At 40.1% G+C, this 25,342-nt stretch overlaps 3 protein-coding genes across 5 annotated transcripts in view; 2 read left to right on the top strand and 1 right to left on the bottom strand.

The window, feature by feature from the left end:
- phip (PHIP subunit of CUL4-Ring ligase complex) overlaps nt 1–12,497 on the top strand; it is a 50,982-nt gene extending 38,485 nt beyond the window's left edge. For both annotated transcript variants that reach the window (XM_015059487.1, XM_015059486.1), the window contains exons 26-40: nt 656–780; nt 946–1,028; nt 1,149–1,260; nt 2,154–2,215; nt 2,418–2,573; nt 3,127–3,247; nt 3,339–3,464; nt 3,589–3,664; nt 4,305–4,364; nt 5,994–6,146; nt 6,264–6,416; nt 6,522–6,727; nt 6,832–7,067; nt 7,274–7,417; nt 7,525–12,497. In XM_015059487.1, coding sequence (XP_014914973.1) covers nt 656–780; nt 946–1,028; nt 1,149–1,260; nt 2,154–2,215; nt 2,418–2,573; nt 3,127–3,247; nt 3,339–3,464; nt 3,589–3,664; nt 4,305–4,364; nt 5,994–6,146; nt 6,264–6,416; nt 6,522–6,727; nt 6,832–7,067; nt 7,274–7,417; nt 7,525–8,234 — 2,523 coding nt within the window. In that variant the 3' untranslated portion in view covers nt 8,235–12,497. The remainder of the gene's footprint in view (nt 1–655; nt 781–945; nt 1,029–1,148; nt 1,261–2,153; nt 2,216–2,417; nt 2,574–3,126; nt 3,248–3,338; nt 3,465–3,588; nt 3,665–4,304; nt 4,365–5,993; nt 6,147–6,263; nt 6,417–6,521; nt 6,728–6,831; nt 7,068–7,273; nt 7,418–7,524) is intronic.
- Nucleotides 12,498–12,928: 431 nt separating this feature from the next.
- LOC106964160 (uncharacterized) lies at nt 12,929–16,722 on the top strand. 2 transcript variants are annotated; one of them, XM_015059484.1, is made up of 7 exons: nt 12,929–13,186; nt 13,376–13,517; nt 13,602–13,691; nt 13,800–13,888; nt 14,154–14,314; nt 16,028–16,144; nt 16,230–16,722. In XM_015059484.1, the coding sequence occupies exons 2-7, from the start codon at nt 13,393–13,395 to the stop codon at nt 16,338–16,340; spliced, it is 693 nt and encodes a 230-aa protein (XP_014914970.1). In that variant the 5' UTR covers nt 12,929–13,186; nt 13,376–13,392; the 3' UTR covers nt 16,341–16,722. The 2 variants fall into 2 exon arrangements, with proteins under 2 accessions (XP_014914970.1, XP_014914971.1); XM_015059485.1 differs by lacking the exon at nt 12,929–13,186 and having other exon boundaries at nt 13,278–13,517.
- irak1bp1 (interleukin-1 receptor-associated kinase 1 binding protein 1) lies at nt 16,600–18,324 on the bottom strand. Its single transcript, XM_015059483.1, has 4 exons — nt 17,964–18,324; nt 17,297–17,378; nt 17,088–17,218; nt 16,600–16,987 (listed from the first exon to the last, which is right to left on the bottom strand). Exons 1-4 carry the CDS (start codon nt 18,314–18,316, stop codon nt 16,735–16,737), a joined length of 819 nt encoding a protein of 272 aa, XP_014914969.1. The 5' UTR covers nt 18,317–18,324; the 3' UTR covers nt 16,600–16,734.
- Between the last annotated feature and the right edge of the window lie 7,018 nt (nt 18,325–25,342).

Here is a 25,342-nt window from a genome sequence, read left to right as displayed (position 1 = left end):
GCAGAAAAATGAAAAGGTTAGGAGTACAGCAATGAATCGGCCCAGATTTCATTAATTTTGGGATAATGGAAGTCGGCCGATACTTGCATGAGAAGCTGATCTTATCCACCGATTTTATCTACGTCTGCAAAGGTAGAGATGGTGTTGACCCGCCCACCTGGTCATTTCTGTAACAACAGTCACTGCACTGTTATCAACTTGCAGCAATATTTATCGACTTTTCAGGCATAAAAATTGGTGTTGGCCACAATCTGAATCATCTTTTTCTTTTTCTCGCTCTCTTTGCTTTTATTTATTTCTAAGTGCGGTTTTGAAAAATCTAAGCATAAATAAGTTTTACAGTAATTCTTAGTTTACTTCCTAAAGACAATCCCACGGCTCCACACAAGTTGATTTGTTTCCCCAAATGAGTTTCTGACAAAAAATTGCTGGTTCAGATAACCAAAGAACCATCTTTATATTTATTTTTTTCACTTCAAGCTTCTTAAAAATCGGTAATCAGCCAGAAAACCGCAACCAGAGCATCAACAGGAAGAAAATGTTGGCGGGGGGGGATATAAATAAACGTCTGAACTGTATCTAAAATAATTAATTGCATTTCAAGGTTAACCGATTGATCTTTTTTTGAGACGATTTGCTTTCATTTGTGTTTCAGGACCAGGAATTGATGAAGATAGTTGGCATCAAATATGAGGTGGGTCTGCCCACCCTCTGCTGCCTGAAGCTGGCCTTTCTGGACCCCGACACAGGGAAGCTGACAGGAGGCTCCTTCTCCATGAAGTAAGAGTTTGACTTAAGCAAATGCATAGAAATGCTGGGAATTTTCAGCTTTTTAAGTTTAATTGATAGTGTGTTTGTGTTTAAGTGGGTAATATCTCTGGCTGTTTTTGTTAGATTGGTCTTGCAGCATCTTTTCTCAGATTTTAACCGACACCTCGTCTGCAGGTACCACGACATGCCTGATGTTATTGACTTCCTGGTGTTGCGGCAGCAGTTCGACAACGCCAGGAGGAGACAGTGGACTATAGGTCAGATAAATTCACATGTCACTGTGCATATAAGCACTCCGTGCAGGGTGCAGGATGTGGCTCATGAAGTGTGACTTTTTGCGGTAGAAACCTCTAAATGCTTGTGTGTCGCGTGCTCAGGCGACAGGTTTCGGTCAGTGATCGACGACGCCTGGTGGTTCGGGACCATTGAGAGTCAGGAGCCCTACCAGCTCCAGTATCCCGACAGCTTGTTCCAGTGCTACAACGTCTGGTAAAACTCCTGTTCACTTCACAGTTGGGTTGCAGTTAAATGGGCATAGCCATAAAAGTGCATAAGCAGGTGCATTGCATATTGTTAAATTATTATAACCCAAAAAAAGGGCACACATTTTTGTGCAGCAACCACTTTGTAACAGTCTTTTACTGGAGAACTGTCACATAAACTCCCAAAAAAAGTTTGTGGTTTTGTTGTAGAAAAAAGCCAAGGGATCTTTATCTGACCATCAGGTTTAAAAACATTGTACGCACGTAGTGGAGCCAGAGAACAAAATGAAATATGTTTCTAAGAAATAGAGAGAACTGAATGTGAAAAGGAAAAAGTGGGAGGTCCGAAAGGATCTGCTTTTAGATTCAGAGGTGAGGATTGACAGTCGGTGGAACTTATATGTTAGTAGCATATCTTAAAAAAAGACTCAGATAGCAGTACGGTGGAACTAAAAGGGTTAAAAAGGTAACTTTTTTTGTTGTTTAAACACAAGATGGCGTATTTCACTTATGCACAAAACAGTGATCTAAAAACACATCAGCAAATCCACTTCTGACTGATAAAAGAAAAAAACCCTATACCTAAATCTGATTCGATATGCATTTATTACATTTAGAGGAGTTACTTTTCCCCACAGTTTTTTGTCCTAATTACAGAAATCACCATTTAAAAACTGCTCTTTTTACTCTTGACCAGATGTTGATATTTGAAGACCTGAGGTATATAAGTGTGAAAGTAAAGCTCAAAAGGACGAAATCTCTAAGAAGAGAACGCTTTCCCAATGCGCCGTCGTCACTTATTTGAAACAAAAAAACAAAACAAAAGCAATAATACAAATGAAATCAACAGGAATAGAAAGTGAGGGTACAGAGAACTGATCCCTGATGTTTTCCATGCAGCTGGGATAACGGTGACACAGAGAAGATGAGCCCGTGGGACATGGAGCCCATCCCCGATGACGGTAAGCGTCTCCTACTTTTAATACTTTTTTCTCAGACTTTGTGGCACCTACTAGTGCCTTTCATTCACAGCTGTCAAACACAATAGCAAAGGGACAAGACATGCAGCAAAGATCGTAAAGTTGGGATGTCAACTCTAGACAACCCTTGCATTTATCATTTTGAAAACTTTCCCTTCTGTTTCGCCCCTTCCTCGCACTGCAGCCACGTTTCCCGACGAGCTGGGCACGAGTGTCCCTCTGACAGAAGACGAGCAGAAAGATCTGCTGTACGTCCCGCAGGACGGTGAATGGGGCTGCCGCACGCGGGCCGAGGAGTGCGAACGCATCATCAAAGCCATCGACCAACTCTGCACGCTCGGTATGATGTCACCAGTTCCCTTTAAGAGAAAGTAAAATTGAGCCACACAGTCATTTCCAGCAGCTTTGAGTCACCATGCTGAGCTCATCAACACAGGAATAGACTGGTTGAATATTAAGATAAAGCACCAAAGAGCTGGCTTTTATTACAGTTAACTGTTGTGATGTTATACCAAACATAAACTGTTAAGGAAATCTAGTCCGAGTGCTCCCCCTGGTGGAAGCTAGCACATTCTGTCGCAGCTGTCTCTTATTTATTCCACTGGTTTTCAGCCTCACATGTTTGACCAGAGCTATCTCATCTGATAAATGTAAATTAGGGAAATAGTTTTGAAAAAAAACAACAACAAAAAACATGACTTTTATATTTTGGTTAAAGCAATACGTAATCTGACTAAACATACACCTTTACTTCCTGCATTTTGTTACTAATCAAAGGTTGTTGTTTCCGTCACTCTTCCTATTTTCAGAGCTTCTTGCAGCGTAAAACACACCAGCACTAACCGCTTTTCATTATTTCTCTGTCTACTGTCAAACATATCGGCCTCTCTCAGACGTGGCAGCACCGTTTGCCTTCCCGGTAGATCTACAGGCGTACCCCACGTACTGCACGGTCGTGGCCTACGTCACCGATCTCAGCACCATACGTGAAAGGCTGGTGAACCGCTTCTACAGGTAACTCACCCGAGGCTGTGCTGGAAGCAGTGTGTATGAATGAGAGCAAGGCTGTAATAAAAAAAAAAGCATATTGTTGTTATTATTCCAGGCGCCTTTCCTCTTTAATGTGGGAGGTCCGTTATATAGAACACAACGCCCAGACGTTCAACGAGCCGGGATCGTTCATCGTCACGACCGCCAAGTTCGTCTCTGACCTCATGCTGGCGTTCATTAAGTATGTTGAGCTGAAATGTGGAGTCATCATGTTTAATATGTATTTCATCTGTAAACTTGCATTTTCAATGAAATTCTTAATCCGTCCACTCATTAGTTGCTGATCTGCTTTCTTTGATCTGTAGGGACCAAAGTCTCACAGATCTCAAGCCTCTGTACAAAACCATGAAGAAGGCCACCTTCTCTGACTCTGAAGACGAGGTGTGTTTACCTACACTGTGCCATACTGTCGTACACTATACTGTAATGTACTATACATTCCTATGCTATGCTATACTGTAGTTTACTATGCTAGATCTATATTATACTGTGCCATACTATACATTTCTATACAATGTGTAGCAATGTATAGTATATTACAGCACTAGTACTATGCTACTAGTATAGTATGGCATTGCTATGCTATTCTATACTGTACTACAATATAACTATCTTATACTGTGCTATAATATACTATACATTGCTATACAATGTATATACATGCCATACTACACTGTATAATACTATGTCATACAGTATTGTATTACACTTTGCCATACCACACTGTAAATTACAGTACTGTATGTCATACAGTAACTATGTTACACAATACTACACATTGGAATGCTATACCATGCTATGCCACTATAGTATGATAAAGGATACTGTGGTATACATTGTCACACTATACTACTCTACGTCGTTAGTAATTGTTCTATATATTTAGTTTTGACTGTTGCTTCTCTTGTTTGCTTGAGTAAATTAGTCATTTCATTTAAAAAACAAATATACTTGAAATATAGCTGCAGTTGGCTGTGAGATCATTTATAATGGGCCCTTTGTCATTTTTTTTCTTGTGCAGGATGAGGAGGAGGATGATGAGGATAATAATGCTCCAGGAACATCAACCCGAAACCATAAGGTAACGTGACTAATTGCCATTATTGGGGCGTGCCATAGCAATGCATGGAAGGCAGCTATTGCTCTACACCTCAAAATAACTGCCACTTCCTTTCGCCGTTAAGAAGAACAGATAATAAATAAATAAGCAGATAAACGGTATTTCAAAAGAGCTTATATTTTATAAACAATAATTAATTTGGTGTGAATAGATGAGTGTTTTTTCTAGTAATGAACTGCCACGAAGTATAAATTTAATTTTTACTTTATTAAAATTTAATAACTGTAATTTTCTTGTGCCTAAGCAGATAGACAGTATTTCAAAAGAGCTTATGTTTTATAAACGCTAATTAATTTGATGTTAAGAGATGAGAGCTTTTTCTTCTTCTTTTTTTTCTCCTGGTAAACTGCCTCGAAGTGTAAATCAGATTTTTACTATTGTGTTGAATGTTGGTTCTATGATATATTCATTACCAATGACAAAAAAAACAAAAACATTTTCATTTCTCTGAAAATTTCACCAACTGCACAGTTCTTAGTATAAGACAAGTAATATTTCAAAAGAGCCGAAGAAATACAAACAGTATTTATTGTTAATCTGTTGCTAAGAGATGAGTGTGTTTTCTGGTAACCAAGTNCCACTAACACCTGATTTTTACTTTTTCAATATTACCAACTGTAAATTTCTTGTGTCTAAACAAACAAACGGTATTTCAAAATAGCTTATGTTTTATAAACAATAATTATCTTGGTGCGAAGAGATGAGCACTTTTTTCTGGTAACGAACTGCCACGAAGTATAAATCAGATTTTTAGTTTTGTGTTGAATGTCTGCTTTATAATATATTTATCACCCATGACAAAAATAAATAAATTTCACTTTTCTGAAAGACTCACCAACTGCACAATTCTTGTTAAGTAGTATAATATAAGTAGTATTTCAAAAGAGCAGAAGAAATCTTATGTGATTTTGAACAATAACTACATTTCTTGATATTCTGTTGCTAAGAGATGAGCGCGTTTTCTGGTAACCAAGTGTCACGAATTAAACATTTGACTTTTACTTTTGCAAAAGTAAAATGTATTAAATGGATTAATGGATTAATGTACATTAATACATTAATGTGGGCTACATTAGCAGTACCTCACATTAGCTGTAGGCTTTCCCCTAAATTAAGCTTTTTAGCTATCGTTTTATTTATTAGCCACATTTAGCACTCTGAATGGAGAAAACCAAAGACAAGATGCTAGTTATACCTCACATGCCACTGGCAGCATTTAGGCTTAATTAGCATTTTGGCTAAGTTTAGCTTCTACCCTCATTTTAACATACTGAATGGAGTAGGTCCATGTTACTCAACATGCTTGTGACTCTCCACATGCTATTGAGTACAATGTAGCTTACTTTAGCATTGATGCTAATTTTTAGAATCAAAAAGTTGGGTTCCAACCGGCAGGCACACTTTGGCAGGCCCCGTTTAAATTTCTTCCGAAATTTTCTAGTGTTGCCATTTATCGGTGTCAGCTGCTCACAAGTGAAAACAAAACACCGTAGTGGTCACTTTCATGCATTTCAGAAGATATATATTGGAAGAGAGAGCTTTCTGTAAGCCACTGCAGTGTGTGTCATTAACTTTGGATTTACTGTGTAGGGCCGTCAGCCCATGAAGCGCCAGCTACGGACCCGTCCTCGTTCTTACGATCCTCATGCTTGGAAAGGACGCTGCAAGGAGCTGCTGGACCTTATCTTTCAGTGTGAAGACTCTGAGCCCTTTAGAGAACCGGTGGACATACAGGAGTACCCGGTACAAATGATTCAAAACCCTATGTTACGGATACCATGTGCTGCTTCAGTTCTGTAACTGATATTAATCATCTTTGTTCTTTCTCTCTTCCTTTTCTACTCCTGTCTGCATCTGTAGGACTACCTGCAAATAGTTGACTCTCCGATGGACTTTGGCACAGTTCTAAAAAAGCTGACTGAAGGAAATTATCCATCTCCCATTGAGCTCTCCAAGGATGTCAGACTAATTTTCAGCAATTCCAAAGCGTACACACCCAGTAAAAAGTCCCGGGTCAGAATCATTCGCAAAAAGACACTTCCAAACCCTAACAGGTCTTTCTATAGTCAGCTCCTTCTTTTTTTATGATTGATTTTCAGTTGTGCCTTGTGTTTGCAGATATACAGCATGAGTCTTCGTCTTTCTGCGCTGTTTGAGGAGCATATCAGCCCCATCCTTTCTGATTACAAAGCAATCCACGGCATGACAGATAAATTGACCAGACGTGGCACAGACAGACAGACGCGACACGCCGCAGATAGACAGACAAGGCACACGACAAAGAGAAGGAGGAGCGAATCACCCACAAGTAGCAATGCATCCAGGTAAAAAAAAAAAAAAAGTAAAGCACTACTACTTGTTTTTAATTGTTACTAATCAAACCTGAAGCTAAAGACGATTCCTCGGTTTCCTTTCTGACTGCTTGTAGCCCAGAGAGGAAAAGACGCGTATCATCCAGGGTGACTGCCAAGAAGGAGCCGTCACCAGCTCCGTCCCGGCCGCCTTCCCTCAGACAGCATGTCCCTCTGAAACAGACTCCACAGCTGGTCAACGGTAAAGTGGATACCCCAGCTCCGGGACGGACGCGTAGTTCCGCACGCCACTTTGCACACTCCTCACCTCCTTCATCGAGTAATATCACTAACAGCACACCGAGCACTGGAGGTGAGATTAAATCAAATACTAATGACAGAGTAGTTTAGATCAAAGTCTGAACTTTTCTTAGACTGGCCTAGTCTATGTCTTCATATTCTTGGTGATGAAAGATAAAGGTGTAACATTTAAAACCCTAAGCTGTTTTATATGGTCACGAAATAACAGTGACCCATTTAGTAATTTGCCAAATTGCTGCATCTCTTGTCTATTGTCAGAATCTTCTCGCTCACTGCGGGCTCATAATTCTGTCCGAGCTTCAACGCCACCAGTTCCTGAAAAGCCCACGCCCCCTCCAGCAGCAGACAGTAGCAGTGGAAGCACTCGTCGGAAACTCAGGACCCCCGTGCGACACACACCCGGTTGGTGTTTCCAACATCAAACGAAATGACATAGCTTTGGTTTAAGAATGAACGATAAATCATATCTACATGTGTCTTCTCTTTTTGTCCATCTTTTTCCTTTTAAGGTTCTCCTTCCAGCCCCTCGACTCAAAGTACGGCCCATCTGAATGGACACAGCGGTCACATGACCTTAGGCATGGGAAGAAGGGGGCGACGGTCCAGAATGGACTCACCGGTGAGTCCTCCAGAAGTTCCGACTCCAGCCAGCCCCTCAAGACCCCGAGGCCGACCGCCTGGCAAGAAGAAAGGCAGAAAGAGCAAGCAGGAACAGGATGAGTTGAGACAGAGTGGGAGTCGCCGGAGCTCCACTCCGGATGACGAGCTGGACCATTCCACAGGGGACGAAGGCGGCATGTCGTCCGCCCCGGAAACGTCAGCACCATCAGACTCTGGTGCAGCAGTGACACCGAGGCGACGAGGCCGACCGCGGATAGTAAAAACGAAGGAATCGACTTCTCCTGCCGAGTCGCCTGAGCCCTCACCGCTGAGAAGGAGCAGCAGGAGAACCAATGAGGAGGCCACGCCTCATCCCCAGACTTCCTCCGAGCGATCCGGTCGGAAAGAGTCTCCAAAGGACGAGGCTAGAGAGGGGACGATAGGGTCGATGCGCACACGTAACCAAGGAAGGCGGTCTGCCTGGTACATGGAAGAGGACTCAGAGGAGGAACAGAGGCAGTTGCTGTTTGAGGACTCGTCGATCACCTTTGGAACGTCCTCAAAGGGTCGCGTCCGCAAACTGACAGAAAAGGCCAAAGCCAATCTCATAGGCTGGTAAAGAACATATGCACAAGCTCGAGTGCTCAGAGGGCCGAGAGATCCCGGCAGGATGTTTGGATCGGATGCTTTAGACCAAACGGAGGCTCAGTTGGCTGATGCTATGGAGAGCAAACTGTGCCGTTACCTGTTACCCTGCTCGTCATTGACCCCACCTTCCTCTCTGCCCACTAAGCACTTTAGCACTGCATGTTCATATGCTCCCACACCTCCTATTCTATTGATCCATGTTGGATCCCACAGGAGCACACAGAATCTCTCTCTGTGAAGGCGGTGTTTCTCACTTCGTCTGACGAACCTCTCCTCTGCCGGACCTTAAACACAGTTCAGAGTCAGATTGGGACGAAAAGTAAATCGGTCTGACCTACACGAACAACTGGCCTAAGACCACATATTCTCCCCCTAACTTCATCCTTTCTGTTTTTTATACAACCTTTTCATTGCTCTTTCTAAAGTTTCATATGATCGTCCCTCTGATTTGGAAGTCTTACACATTGGCTGAGCTGAGCGTGTCTGTTTGTGCTAAAATACCAAATGGCGTACCTTTGTCGGTACTGTACATCTGTACATTTAGTGTACTGTTAATGTGTTTTTGTTCTTTTCTGCATGTTAATTAGAGAGAGGAAGCGTCTTCTTCCTGAAAGCTGGTTTTACTGTGAGGCGGAAAAATATGTTGCATGAGTGAAAGGAGTCATTGTTGCGCTTGTATATCATTTCTGAATGCGTCCTCTGCATTAGCAATACCTTGTGCCTTTTACACGTAAGGTGTGTGGGTGTGCATGTGCCTGTTTGTCTACAAACTTGCATTTTGCAAGTACAGTTCCGGTCGCACGTTTGCATCCCATCATTATTGGCGTTAATGTCATCTTAATTTGAGGCAACTTATAATGTAGATGAACTAAGATGCAACTTGAATTCATTTTAAAAACAAGAATTTAGAGTAATTTTAGATTTTTTAATGTTTTTTTTCTAATCCACACAGGTTTAAAGTTATACATACAGGATCAAATATGAAATACAACCAGATTAACGGTTGGGAGAAATTTCTGGTCTGATTTTAGCGGAACGTTTGACCGGACGTTTTCGTAGAATTTGTAGTTTGGTTTCCTCCCATGAAACTTTGATACGGTATTCTTCGGGGACATTCCAGAAGATTAATTTTAGCGTGATTATCAACTAAAAGACTATTCCTGATGTGTCTGGGATCATTGCTCCATTGTAACCTTCAACATGTTCTCAAGGTTCACTCGTCTCACCCAAACTGTGATTGATTAAAAAGAAACATTTTAAACCTGAGAACTCTGTTCCATCTGTTAAGCTCGGTCGCAGCAGTAATAAACTGAGGATCTGTTTCACTGCCAGTCGTACTTCTGGGTTTAATAGTGAATTCTTCAACTTAACCTGAAATTAACAGCTACTGTTAAGCTCTAAAATATTCATACACCTGACAGGTTTAGATGTAAAATCATCTAATGTAACCAAGAAGGGTTAGTTGTTTCCAACAGGAAATGAGGCAGCCATCTCTCAAAAGATAGAATCAGTTTTAGCCTGTTGGTTTCTTAGCAACTGAAAAAGGGGAATTTCACTAAATATTAGCGGAGCAGAACAGTACATATTTAACCTTAGGCATGTCATTTTCAAATTCTACAATAAATTTCAACTTGTGCACCAGTTCTTGTGTTTAGTTGCAGAAACAGTTCAACACCCCGTCATTTATGCCCATCGTGATTGGATGTAAACATCTGACCGGCAACGGTGTGCGTGTGTGTATCTGTGTGTATCTGTGTGTCTGTGTGTGCTGGCTTTTAACACAACTGAGTGCAGGCTTTACCTGGAGCGTACATACAGTGGCATACAGTTCGATGGTTGCGGAACCGCTCAAAGAAACGACTTCAGAGCTGCTGAGAAGAATTAACCCATCGACGAAACCGACCCTACGGTACAGAGAGTGGTCGCTAGCTTTGAGATGCATCTGCCATGTTTCTAGAACAAGTTTGAAAGAATGTTGAGATGCTTCTACGGTGACAGCATTCACTTTTCACATGCAAACCTGTCTCCTAAGTTCTTGCAACTTCCTCGTAATTTGGAAAGCAAAACAGCGGGGAGTGGAGGGAAACCAGATCGAGCTGCATTTTTCCAGAAAAACAGCTTCACGTTTCTGATAGTGTGCCTTTGCTACTCTGGCATATTGAGTCCTCTGTTTTTTTGTTTTTTTTTTTAATTTTCCCTTATGGGGCCTTGTTTTATCATTTTGCATTTGGACTTCTTGTTTCTGCTCATTTCTGTATTCTGAGAACTGGACTTTGAGTTTGTGGGAAAAAAAAAAGAACTTTGTAACTTTGGACTCTCTTTTTGCCACACGTAATGGGTACCGAGTTTATAAAGACGCATCCGTTCCCGGTATTTTGTTTGTCCTACAGCACAGAGGAAGTGAATGCCAAAATCTGCGAGTGGGACCGACTGGATGCTAGCGTCGACACACACCTGGTTCATCTCATAGCTCACATATTACCGAACATATATCCTGTTTGTCATTGTTTGTTTAAAAAAAAAAAAAATAGGTTTGTCAATGCCAAATTCTGTCTGTGGGCACTGAAGTTTTAGAACATGGCTTTTGAATGTGTTTTCTAACTAACTTTTATTGTCTCCACTGTGGATGTTCATTTATATATGATGTGTGTTACGTGTCTTCTGTCTGTCTCCCTGCCATACAAGAGGATATATCAATGGATCGATCCATGGAGATAGAATGATGCTTTATGCTCTGCCACACATTTTAGGATTTTGTTGTTTTTTTCTTCTTTTTAGTTTTTATAATGTCCGTATAAAAAGTTTATTTTAAATCTGAAAGGGCCAAATACTAGCGATTGTTTTTCTCAACAGGGTGAGACAAAATATGTTTTCCGATTGAGGTTTAAATCTTTACCCATGGAAGTATTTATTTTGAGTGGAAGATTTAGTTGGCTTTAAGTGTTTATTCATGGCTTTTTAAAAAAATAACATCACTTTATAACTACTTTATGTGCACATAAAGTTTTAATGTTATTTTCAATTCAAATGTATAGTAGTACAGTCGACAGACTTATAAAAATCTGTTGGTGCCACATGGAAAGATATGTAAAAACCTTATAAATAAATACATCTATTATTGCAGTGGTATAATCTCACACATTTAGCTGCTACTTTTCTATCTGATTTAGTCCTATGGGCTGAAATGTTCAATGAAGTATTGATTCTATGCTTTGTGAATCACTTCAGTGTTGACCTGGCAAAATGTTGAAGATGATTTTGCCAGCTCTTTTTGTTTTTAAGTTTACTGGGACATGTCAGCAGATTTTTATTTCAAATGTCCTGGTTTTGCACAAAATCAAGGCCCACAGCATAACAGCCCCTCTAGTGGTTCCCACATATTCGTCCTTTGGTCCAAACCCAATTGAAGTATAATAGCAAGTTTTAAATCTTTATGTTTGTGATAGTTGGACATGACAAACGCATCACAATCAATTTTTTTTTCCTGGTTCATTCTTGGTTGCATTATCAGATGTAGGGAACATCTGATAATGGTGTTCACTGATTTTCTTAATTACTTCTAATGGGATTGTTTTCCTACTAATTGAATGTACATTTTAAATTGTTCTGTGTGAGATTATATACCTGCAATAAAAGCTTGTTTTAGGTGTTTCATCCATCTTTACCTGGGGCATCAATAAATCTGTCTATCTGAATGCACAGATTAACTAATCTACTGACCCGGGATTCTTTACTTTGAGATATGGGGCTTACGTTTACAGCAGTCCCCTTAAAATATGTGTTTGTCGTTTTAAATCCCTGGTTCGGCAGTTCAGAGCTGCACTTGAGCATTTATGTTTTCATGAGAACATGGGATCTATTCAATGTGAGACTCTGTAGGTGTGTGGCAGAGTCATGCTGCTTGTGGCGCCTGCCTGAAGCATCAGTGTGAGTGAGTGAGTGAGTGAAGTGGGTGCATGTGAGCCACCTGGAAGCGTTTTGAGATGTTTAAAAATTTTAGGTTTTATGGAGCTGTCGGAGATAAAAGTGAGAAGAGGGGCGGGAGGGGGGTCTTTTATGTGAAATTATTGATGAAGCTGTCTTTGTTAGTTTGGATACTTTTTATATTTAAAGGAAGTGATGCAAAAAAATAAATAAATAAAAGGCATAAAGCTAGAATGTATGTGTAGGGGAGTACTACTGTCCTGTTAGTTCATACCAATATTTTAAGTAAATAAACAGTTGTGTTTCCATATTCAGCTTACTTTTCGTTATTTGTGGCATAAGAAAATGTTATTTGTATCTTTGCTGCATTAATTCAGGAAGCAGAAAGATCTTCCTCTAGATTGTGAGACCTTGATTTCAAAATAAAACACAAAATGTACTTCCATAACAATCTTGCTTTTGTTACAGTTTTCATCTAATTTTTCTGAGAAACTAAATTGTGGACCATTTTCAGTAGCAGTCATAGAAAAATATCAATACATTTGTAAACAAAAAAAGAAGATAACATCGTGTAATTAATTAATCTATATCATACCCGAGTTTCACTTTTGTAATTAAATTTGTGAAGTTCTCAGCGCTGTTCGGATTTATTTCCTATAAAGTGGGTTTTGCGGCAGTGGATGAACAACTCTGCCCCCTTGCGTCGCTAAAGCGCAGGTGTCACTTCTTCACTCACCCGGATCTCACGAGTTTCCTGACGTGGCGGGTCGCTAAAGGTCCGTCCGCTCCTCCGTGGGCTGCTATGATTGGGCAGAGCACCTGTTTCGGAAAGTTTTTCGAAATACTGTAAATACACAGGTGGCGGCGGCATGGGTTGCCGTTTATGTAAATAAAACAGAAGTGAAACCTTGTCACTCTGCTCAGGTTTCCCAGGCGCAAACAACTCTCCGCAGCACAATGTTGAGCAGATAGAAAGGAAAGTTTGGACTTCAGAAAGAGGTAAGAGAGCTACTGTTACAGAAATAAGGTGTTACTACGTTAAAGTTTTTTTGTTTTGTTTTTTAAATAGTAATAAGTAAATGTCAGTAAAGCTTTTTCCTTATGGAGGCTAAAAAAAAAACTATATAGACTTTGGCTTCAATAGTTCCGCACTCCCCGCATGCACCTGACGCGCCTGTTTGCCTTCAGGTGCCAGCTGCGCAGCCATGCCTCAGCTCAGCCCCGCCGCCGCGCTGCAAATCGCGCTCCTGCTCTCCGCTGTGCCCGCGCAGTACTACATCTCCCGGTGGAGCGGCTCTACGGCGGCGCAGCGCTACCACGCAACCACGCGGTAATGGGGTAGCGCTATAAAAGTGCTTTAAATACTGTAATTACATTGAGATAATATAGGGCGATATTATTAAATGCTTTTCAGGTTGCTCCGCATATGGAAACAGTGGAGAACGTCATACCTTAACGCTACTGCATGGAGTGACTGGACAAACCAGCAGTTGTCCAAAGTTAAGTGAGTTGACTTTTAAGTTTTGAAATAAACTCTTTTCTTTCCATTTAGGTTTAGTAAGCAAACCCAACTCAGCTTCTTCTCGTAAACAAATATTCTGACTTCCTGCAGATCTCTGGTTGGGTTGGGACAAGAAGAGGAACAAGTGTCTCCACCAATAGAAACCATGATATTTGATAATGATCATGGATTCTTTGGAGGTTTGTGAAATTCCAGTATATGTACGTTTCTTGACTTTAGATACGGTGTCATTTCCATGCTGCTGCCAGTTTCACCCAGTGTTATTTCTGAATCTTTAGTGTTTGATCATCCTCTAATGTATTATAATCACCACTAATGACACTAGCATCTTATCTGGATATTATCTAGTAGACTTAAATAAGGCCCTGAGGCAGCTGTCTTCCCTGTGACTGATTTCCCTTTCAGTACTTGCTTTAAATACTTGCACACCTTTTGTCCCTGCAGCCTCCAAGGCAGTGCGTAGCCCTCGCCCCCCGTTTGTGTTCCTGCGGGTCGGAGAGGTGGTGTTGGAGAGGAAGGGCCACATGATCGGAGTGGTGGTGAGCTGGGACGAAGAACTCCGAGCTCCTCAGGAGTGGGTGGACAAAATGTATTCGAACTCTGAGGTTGGTGAGCAGAACTCGTTCATATCTTTAAGGTCGTTCTGCTTCAATAACTCACTAGACTGGCCACATTTCTAAGCACTCAGGGAGGATTCAGATATGGAGAAATGTTCATTTCTCTTTACACAATCTTAGACATAATCTAGGGTCCTTGGTTTGCTCTTATGCTTCATCCAGTGCGCCCTACAGGGCTTCTACAAGATTTAGGTTGGGAGACTAAGAATGCCATAGGATAAGAACTTAGCGTCTGGTGAGTCAATGTGGCAACCCATTTTCAGTTTATTGGAGAATATAGCAGATTTTTTTTCAATGTTACTCTAACAAAGAACTTGATCCTCCATATACTCACGAGTAAGGACTAGGTACTTTTTTTACACATATTTTGTTTAAGGGCTGGGCAATACAGCTGAAAAATTATTGCAATATAAGCATTTCATTATCAGTTGATCCTTTTAATTATTGGTCGTTTTTTGGTTTTAAATTATTCAAAGTACTGCCAACCTTGAGACGTGGCCTTTCCTCCTTTATGTACAATTTCCTCTAGAGCGGTTGTACTCATTTTCTCCTTTCACTCCACCCCAGTCTTTATAAGTGGTGACAGCATTGTCTGCGGATGGTCAAGATTTTATAGTCAAGCGTACTTATTACCTACATTTCTTGTAACAAACTCCTTCACCTCCCATAATCCGAATGGATGCTAGCACGTTTGAAGAGCTAGTTGGGCACCTAGCCCTGTTTAGCCTCCACCACATAACTGTCAGCTGCACAAAGAGTGGCAGTCACACAATGTGTCCTTGCAACTGGTTGCGCTGACTCTCTACATTATCAGTTCGATGTGAACATTGTTTCCTTGACAAGCAGTTTCCTGTTCAACTCAGCACATCACCGAGTACACATCCGATACCTTTGTGTGAATGTCTCCAGCAGACGTTCACTTTGAGTCCTCTTCGACTACATAGAGACCTCTGAGGAGTGAACTGTGCCAGAATACGTTAGAGGCAACATGAAACTGCTACTGTGCAAGTTACATAAGTTGTTGCTAGCTTATCAAGAGTGAGTTAGCTGATGCTACAAACATTTCTTAGCTGAGTCGGTGAGACGTTTAGCAGTAAAAGCCTTTCCTCTGCCTACATCCCCCCAGAATGCCCTGCGACTCTGGATTGGAGTTAGATGAAATTATCAAAATTCTTTCAGACAAATCTTCTATTGATATTGATCACATGTCTATCCCAACAGATATTATTTTATTGCCCAGCCCTGTTTTGTTTCACACCAAGCCAAACTGTTGATGAAAAAATTTAGCAACATCCAACCAAAGAATACAGTGACATTAAACATCCTATTGATATAGAGAAGTAGACTTCCCATGTTTGCATTTGTGATGGTAGGACAAGACTACTAAACAACCGGTTGACTTTTAGTTAACCAATAGGAAACAATTTTCATTTTATAGAGAAAACTGATTTTTTATGTAAAAATCTCCTAGTATTCCAAAGAGTTCCTGATACCATGCACTGTCAGAAGGTTCTTTTAATAAGAATATGATCTTCTACTATTCCCAATCGTGGGGATGTGATACTTTTACGTATATCCTTATTTTGTTTAATATCAGACCCATTTTGAGTGCTTGTTGATGTCAAGTCCAATTAGACTCTATAGAGACCTTGTTGATTAAAAAATGAAAAAGAAGTTGTACGTTGTTTTGTGTGAAAACAGGACACAAAGGCGGAGAAAACGCCACATTACAAGGTGCTGTTCGGCGGGCCTGGACCCTCTTCTCTGATGGTTGCATACTTGCCTCAAACACAGCTGGAGCGCATCACAGGGATGAGGGTAAGGACGTACTGCCGCAGAACTTAAGGTTTCTTTTATGCTCACACACTCCTCGCATCTTGAGCTGACGGTTGGATGTTTGTAGCCGGACATTCCCACCCTGGAGAACTACTTCACGCATTTTGACGGGACGCGCTTCGTCATGCAGGATTGGCTCAGGGAGCTGTTCCCAGAGGACGAGACCGAGGACGACTGACTGGGACGGTTTTCACGATTGCGCTCCTGAGCTTGGTCTCAGTTTGTCGTGACGTTTCTTCAAAGACATGTATTGAACTTAAACACCAACAGGTGTGTAAATCAGAGACACACACCGAATCTCTCCTCACTGGGACTCACTTTTGCCTTTTTGGAATATGGAGACAAATATTGGTATTAGAAGTAACAAATATAAGAAAGTCAAACTTCTTTTGTTTTTTTTTGTTTTTTTATATATCTATATAATTTACAGTATTTTAGCTTAAAGTGTGCAGACGATTTTAATGAAAGCCACCGGGACTGCTTCGACTTTGGCAAAGACTATGAAATTTGAACATCTGTTCAAGCGTGAAAACCGTGCAATAAAGTGTTTCTAGACTCTCCAAAATGTGTGTTTAGAGTTTTTTCCTGCTTTTGTCTTTGAAGCTGAAGGAAACAGACACTTGCGAGGTGACGGTGGCTATAGGTAGGAGAGGAGGAACGTGCGTCAAGCTGCGTTCTCCATCTGTAGCCTCCTCTTCATTCCTCCACTCCTTGGTCTCCTCCTCTCTGACCAGCAATGTGGCCCCCAAACTTTCCCCCAGCATCTCAGCGATCTGACTGGCCTTTTGTTGAGCATTTTCAACTGCTGACACAGACGCGCGAAGCCTTAAAAAAAAAAAAAGAAACACCACCCAACACAAACACACTGGTTACAACTCCTGCATTTGATTTAAATGAGACAATACCCGTTTGGAGCTGTAAGCACCTCAGCTCACTCAGGCACGCAGCGCTGTGGAAGAACCGAGGCATTCCCACTTGGACACTCTTATCCAGCTTTTCCAGTAGGATGCAACACATATGCTCCATCTTCTTGAATTCTGAAAAGGTCACCAGGATCTGGGGGAGCATTTGGCAACGCTGTCATGTCAGGCAACTCTACTCTTGCAAAACCAATTAGCTGTCCAAACACCTCACCTCTGCATCCATGGTGTAGGTCTCAGCATGTCGGCGAAGAGTCCGTCTCACTGTTGTGTCTTCCTCGCTGACGCCATGTTGTCTAAGGAGAAAGAAAGAAAACTATATTACAGACTAAATATAAGTGACCTTTTTTTGTAAATAGCAGAATGGATTCATAGCATCCTGAGCAAATAAAATTTTAGTACTGAAAGATTGTAACATTTGTCAAATTAATTTTTTTAACAAGGTTATTGCTAGTAACAATATACAGTTCATTAAATTGGAATATGCTTTCCGATGAGGTTCTTTTGTCAGATTAAAAGTACCTTTTGAAAATAACCTACAAGCAGGGATTAAACGTCCTTTTTCTTTACCCCAAATTTCTATGTAAATTTTTTTTTATTGTTCTGATGTAATACTGCATTCTGAGGAACTACATGATTTAAAGAATGCAAGCCACGCAGTTTTATTTATGAAAAACATTGAGAACAATTTACTTCCCTTTTGGTTTGCTATATTATAGCACAATAATATTGAATTTCATGGGTGCAATGTGTCGAAAGTGTGGATAGGTTAAAGGAGTACGAATACTTTAACCGGCACTGCATGCCGGTTACCGCTAGGAACAAAAGCCAGTTAACGTTACGATACGAATTTGTCATTTTCTAAGCTCGGTTGTTTTTACCTGATCGTCTGGGAAATGTATTCCAGTCGCCGTGAAATACTGTTTGTCACCTCGTTTATCGAGTCCTTCGTGCTGGTCACACTGACCAGCAACCACGCTCGGTCGGCCGGGCAGGAAACCTCCGCCACCCCGGTCACCTGAACCTCCCTCACCGGCTTATTGAGACATGTTAACTCTAGACCCTGCTGTTTGTCTTTATCGTCGGTTTCTGCCGCTGGCAAAGCGGCGAAGATGCGAACCGGGACGTTCATAGTGGAACTGGAAATAAGCTCAAGAAATGAACTTCCCGCTCCTATGGCGACGGACGAAAGGCTTCCTGGGACTTGTAGTGCTAGGAGTAACGGTGGGTACATTAAGTAGTAGGTCGGTATGTTTTTATTCAAGTAAAAAATAAAAGTAGCTATCCAAGAACTTACTCAAGCAAGAGTAAGAAAGTATTACGTAAAATGGCTACCTGAATACTGTGTATATCAAATGATTTAATATTTTACAATAATTTCGTAACAGACAAAAAATAGTTATGTGCAAATTCTGGTATTTTANAGCTCATTTAAAAAATACATTACAAAGATATATATTTATTACAAAATAACACATTTTAAGCACAATAAGCACTTTTCCCAATGTAAAGCTAATGGAACAAAAGCTAAAGTATTGTAAAGTAATTTCAGTAACAGTGTATGCTGTTTATCAATTCAATTCAAAAATACTTTATTGAGCCCAAACTGAAATTAAATACCATATATTTACTTGACCTCCAAATAGCATAACAGACTCAGCAGTCTGAGTCTGTTATGCTCAGACTGCATAACTGCAGACTGCTTTAACATACACTTTGGTATGTTAAAGCGATACCAAAGTGTCGCTTTAACATAAACTGTGTGTGCCAGTGTCTTATGCAGTTTTAGTAAAAAGGAAACGTTTTTATTTACTAACACTACAAAGTGGATAGAGTACCCAGAAATTTCATTCAAATAAGAGTGGTATATCATAATTTTACTCAACTTAAAAAAAACAACAACACTGTAGTAAAATTATTTCCTAAAGGTACTTATTTTTTTATTTTTGCAACAGGTTTATACATTTAACTAAGTAAAATGTAAGTAAATGTCCCACATGAAAATGAATCATTAACCATGGACAAATTTTACATAAAATTTACCATCTACAAATTACAGCTTTTATGTTTTTCTAAAAAAGGATGTTTATTCTATAGTAAAATGGGAAAAATGTCAGAGTTAATACTTTTGAAGGCACAGTGTACAAATAATAATGAAAGTATTAAACTATAATATATTAGCTGCTGCAGTGTTTGATTATGACAGTACACTAATGAAAGCATTTGAATGTTTCATACGTATTTTTCAGTATCTCTGATTTCTCAGTAGATGGCAGCAATGTGCAACAGTTAGCAAACAGATGGGGCGTATATATCGCAATCTATATCACCTTAAGTCTAAATGTGCCAACTTTTGATGTTACCTTTTGATGTTTAAGAACATTTAAGATAAAGACTACAGAAATATTCATAGTCAAACCAAATTGGCATTTAGAGAGGTAGCAAGTTCACATTTGGTTTAATGTAAGCCAGCTTACTAGCAGATAAAGTAGGTTAATTATAACATAAACATAAAAAGAAATGTGTCTCAAATAGTAAGGATTAATAAATGTCCCACAAAATGGGATTGTCAGAAGTTTTCTGTGTGCTTTGTTTTGGTTTTTTTTTAAAACCCATTTGGAAGCAGTAGAGATTTGATCTCAATTTCGCCGGTTCCTCTCTGTACAGCAAAGTTTATATGGTTTCCTTAGAGCATTAAACTGTGAAATGAGCATTATAATCACAACCTAAAAATACAAGGACGTATTTGTTGTTGTTGTCTCTGGTTTCGCCGGTCCCCTGGTACGCTCTGTGAAAAGCCCCACATCTGATGCGTCGCCCCAGCCAAGAGGGATAAAGCACAGTATGATGGGATGTTTTCATAGGACGGAGAAAAGGAGACTCATACTGTTAAAAGCTCCGCTGAAGTTCAGAGGATTCTTCTTATATTTTTTAATGAGGAATCGCTCTAAAAAGAAGAAAGAAAGAAAAGTCTACCTCCGCTCTCTCCGGTGTCAAAGCCGAATGGTGGATCACTCACTGTGCTTTTTAAAATAACTCTGGCATTCATCATAGGGCTAAGGTGCTTTCAGATGTCAGCATGACGACCATAAGTTTAACTTCATATGATGACTACCATAAAACAAGGCTGTAAAGATTTATCGTAAAGAGCACAGTAAACAGGATCAGGGAGGTTCTGTCCTTCTCATCTGTGGATATGAAAGGAGCCGGGGTCCGTATAGATTTGAGACTGTGGTCACATTTGAAGAACAGCTCCGACTGTGACGATCTCTAAATCTGTTGATATGTCTCCCCTTCCGTCTCGTTTGGTCCAAGCTGGCTGCGTTGGCCTCCCTCCATGTTTCTCCATAGACCACAATCAAGGCCCCGTGCAGTTTTATGGCGGTTTTATTTTCATATTGTGCAAGAAAATCTCCAGACTCTGCTCGGTGTGCGTTGCCATATTTCATATAGTTTACGCTGCATTTCTTCCCCCTCTAGTGTTTTTTATTATTATTTTATTTATTTTTTACTTCGGGGATGATAAAACCCGCAGCTCTCTCTCTGCTGCGTCTGCAGCTGTCGTCTGTCTTCGACTTTGTTGTGTAACCGCTCTGGGTTTTTCTCTTTTCAGGATTTCCTCTTTGGATCTCTGATAGCAGACGATAAATGTTAGACTCTTAAGCGTTTGCGTCTACAATCATCCCGTCAGGACTCTGAACTGTAAACCCAGGACTTATTAGTTAGTTTTTTAACAACAGCTTCAGGTGGTGATCGTTGCTCAGCCAGCAGGAGGTACCAAGCGACTGCGGGTTTAATTTGTCCTGCCTCCTAAAATGTATTTTTTTTTTATATAGGAACTTTAATCATTTAAACTTTTATGTATTGCTATTACTCTGTTGTTAGCCGGGAGGCAAGGAGAGCTGTTATGAGGGAAAACAAGGGGCGAATTAAAGTTAAGGTGTAACATTAAAAACAGCTATTTTTTTTTGTTTGTGAAGAGAAGCCGTGGTATAAATAAAGCTGCTCTGCGAAGACATAAGAGGTTTGTGAGAGAACAGCAGGAGGAATTTAACAAAAGGTCCATGGTTTCTCTGGAGGAGCTGCAGAGATCAATAGCTGTGCACAAATCTACTGTAGTTTTAAGACAAAAAAAAAAAAGCCATTGTTAAAACAAGGACATAAAAAACCCTATTGGCAAACAAGAGGAACCACACTTAACGCTGAAAACACCACCCTGATGGTTAAACATAGTGTTGGCTGTATCATGCTGCGGGGATTGCGTTGGAAACTGGGATGAAATATCTTAATTTCCTATTATATTATTGTTCTCCTATACAATGGTTTGTTTAATATTGTCCCATTTTATTCCAGCATGTCCAAGAAAATCGTCATTGTCGTAATCGTGCTGGGAAAAATAAACAAGACTGGGAATCTTTGTATTTATTTGCCACACAGATTAAATGGTGATACTTTTACTACCACAGTATTATAATGACAAAAACACCTTGAGATGAACAGAGAGTAATATTTATAGACTAAGAACACCATCGCAACTTTTATCTTTTCAGTTGCTGTTAGAAACTGGAAAGATTTGTTGTTTGTTGTGATGATAATTTAATCATTAATTTGGTCGCCTTCCTAAACTAATTCCATAAGTCATTTTTCCCCCCAAATATAATTGTTTTTCTTTCTTTTTTTTTTTTAACATAAATCATCTTTTGCCATAAAAAACCCTTACAGACCATTATTTTAGGAAGGTGACGATGACCATAAGTTAGAAGACTCTGATCTTTTTACACTTTCTGCAAAGTCAGATTTTTAACAGACGGGTTTTCATAAAACGTCCCGTGTTTTCAGTTCATTTTGGAGAGCCAAGCTCCCCGCCGGATTCTCAGCATGTCAGTATATTATCAGAAGAATTTCCTCTTGCTGTCACTCAGCTCCACAGCTCCCATCTCTGTAAACAGCACCCAGCCAAATAAACAGTCCGGCTCGCAGCCCCTCTCCATTCCCATCGCCAAGCAAATCCTTGCATCGGCACAGAGTCTCGGAAAATAAACCGATAATCCAAGCAATGATGAAAATTCTAATTTATGCTCACTTCTCGCACTGTTTGCTCTTCGCCCAGCATAAGATGCGCACAGCTGGCCTGGGATTTACCTCCTTCCTGTACGTCCAAACCTGTAAAACGATGGCTGTTGGAGCAAAAAGTTGAATTTCCTGCTCATTTCCATTTCTGCTGTTTTTTACGATTTACGGATGAGAGGTTTCCATCTTGGGTCTAACCCAGAAACCTGTGTACGCCAGCACATACACATGGGCATGCACGCACACACACACACGCACGCATACGCACACACACTTGCCGAACCTGTTGTAAAGACCTCATAAAGACTAAACATCTGTTTGTTGCAGATGGTTTTGCAGCAGAAACCCGCACTCTGGTAAAATGCCCACAAGTCCAACTGCCCCACAGAACAAGCTGCATGTTTTAATTGCATCCAACTGCATCAAGGTGTAGACACACACACACACACACACACACACACGCAGGTGCGGGCGCAACATGGTGCCTCCATTGTGTGACCATGTCGGGAGTGGTTTTGACCCGTTTTTCAGATATTATTTAAAATAATCAATTATCGCTCTGTCGCTCGGCGGTTTAACTCCTGCAGCGGGTCTTCGTCTCACGCTCTCATGAGTTGCTATTTCTGCCCCTTTCTCTCCTGCAGATTTGTATTTTTTAAGGCCTAGTTGGGTTTCAGGGCTCTATTAAAAGTTCAAAGGCAGCATTTACTGCTGCAACTGGAGCTAGTCTACACTGAGGCTTTGCACTAATGAGTGCAGGATTCTCTGCACATAGTTTTAGGGCAAAACACACACACACACACACACACACACACACATCCACACAGATTTCAAGTCAGACAGCACATGTTTCACTTGTGGAGGCTGCAGCAAGGCATATAGTTGGTTTTTATTACAATTATTGTCATTTTTGAAAAGGCGGCTATTTATCAGAAAGCTAACTGACTGAAGTCTTTCAAGTGTTCATTTCCTTTGTTTTTTTCGCTCTTTATACTTTCTGTCAAGCATTTCTCCTGCTGCTGTTGTTGGAAACCGCAGTGCTGTGCAGTCTCGTGAACAAATCTGATTTTTAGAAATAATTTTCAATGAAAATGACTGAAAACTCAGTTTCTAGTCTGGCTGTGCAGATTCAGGAAAATGAGGTTCTGCAAAACAATGACTCAGCTGCCTACTTTGCTTTTAGTGCAACGGAACACAATAGTTCTTAGATTTCCTGGTATTGCATATTAACAAGCTTAAACGTTTCATAACATGGAGGAAATTATAAACAGTTAAGTTTATATTATAAAAGCTTTCTGATTGTACTCAGTAGTTGTAATGTGGGAGTTCCAAGTTTGAAGAAATCAACCTTTATCACCGACGAAGAAAACATTCTCCTTGAGTTAAAATCTCAACCTTCACAGTGCTTTTGATTTGTGCCTATAAATCGGAATTCCTAAGTTAAAATCAGATAAAATCCATTCGAAAAAGTGGGAATTCTGACATGACATAATCTGCATCGATAGTTGCTCCAGTTATAAAATGTTCCCAGAGTGGCAGAAGAAATATTTTTTGTTGCATTTCTGATTGTTTGCATCATATAGTGCTTGGGCTAGACAATAAATCAATAACAATATGTATTGCAATAGACATATGAGTAATATTAATAGATAATACAGAATATTCAATAAAGAACTGCACAGCATTCTGGGTGATGTAGGCTGAGGAAAGGCTTTTAGCTGCCCAACTACTCATGAAAAACAAGGTTGGTGGCATCAACTAACTCACTTATTCTTTAGTTACCTAGCAACTCACTCACTCTTTGGTTACCTAGCAACAACATGTTTCGCCATCATATAGCTCCTTAAACATAAACAACGGCATGAAGCAAAAACAGGGAAGATCATGCCATCAGTTTGGCAGTATTTCAGATATTTTAAACGAAAAACCGATCAATAATTATCGATATCAGCTGACATTGCATTTATATTGTGATAGGTCATCCAACCCTTTGCAACCTAACTTCAGGTTGGTCATTTTAAACAATCAAACCTCAAACTTGAACAAACTGGATTTTTCGCCCCGTAGAAAAATTAGAACATTAAGTTCCTCTTTCATCTTAAGTTCACCACCGCTGCATGTAAAGCTACCAAGTCTATGTGTACTTTAGATTTAAAGTTGACTTGCTCCCCGTGTGCAAAAAGACCTCTTGTTATACGCAAATAACTAGAGAAGTGGCTAATGGTTTCACAACGCTGCTCCCTGAAAGTCTTTTATAACAAATTAGAATTTAATAATGTTTGTTGGGCCTTTAGAGCTTTGCAATTTTGACCTTCCTGTCTGCTGTGTCCTCGGATGTCAGACATTCCACAGTAAACACAAAAATAAACAAACCGGACAGCGTGGCTAGAGATGGGACCCTCACATGCACTTATTGGTCTCCCAAAATGGTTGAGAGAGAGAGCCAGTGATATCATCAATGATTTAGCAAATAGGGGAGTGGTGATACAATAATCTCATGATACGATACGCTATTCTGATAATGATACGATATATATCACAATATTTGGCAAATGATACAATTCTATACGATTCAATGCACTTTTACAATTTTCTGAAAGATTTTAGAGGGACAGAGTGATTTTGGTGGCATTTTGTGTTCCATAGACTTTGATTTAATTAGCTGAAAACTGATTAAAAGCACCAACTACACAATACCTGGCTGATTGGACAGTTACTTAGAGTCTACAGCTGGACAAAATTAATCAAAGATGCGGCGAGAAAATTAGTTTGTCATTTAATTCATGTGGATTTGACATAAAACACAAAGTTTCAACAGTGATCCGGGAGCTGAGTGGGGAGATTATCAGCCTCTGTAGACTCTCAATATGCAAATGATTGCACTTATTTATTTCTTTTAGACATACTGTGGCTGCATTTTGGACCTTGAGTCACAGAAAAACAAATCCCGATTTGTGAAACGCTCAAATATTCATAACAAATGGTTTTTATAATTTAGAATGACTATATATGCCGTACATTTCTTAAACTGGGGCAAAAATATTGGAAGTAACACAATTTTATAACAATAGCATGAAAATGAAGGCAATTCCTCATTCGTTTGTATGTAATTTTTGACAAAACATCATAGGTCAAAACAAGATGCCAAAAAATTTGTAATTGTGTGTTGGGGCGGGAGGGAGTAAAAAAA

This window comes from Poecilia latipinna, unplaced genomic scaffold (genome assembly GCF_001443285.1).
Source record: "Poecilia latipinna isolate Pla-1442-1.1 unplaced genomic scaffold, P_latipinna-1.0 Scaffold1631, whole genome shotgun sequence".
Taxonomy (NCBI): Eukaryota; Metazoa; Chordata; class Actinopteri; order Cyprinodontiformes; family Poeciliidae; genus Poecilia; species Poecilia latipinna.
Note: the sequence above shows the minus strand (reverse complement) of the source record. Positions and strands in the feature narration are given on the sequence as shown.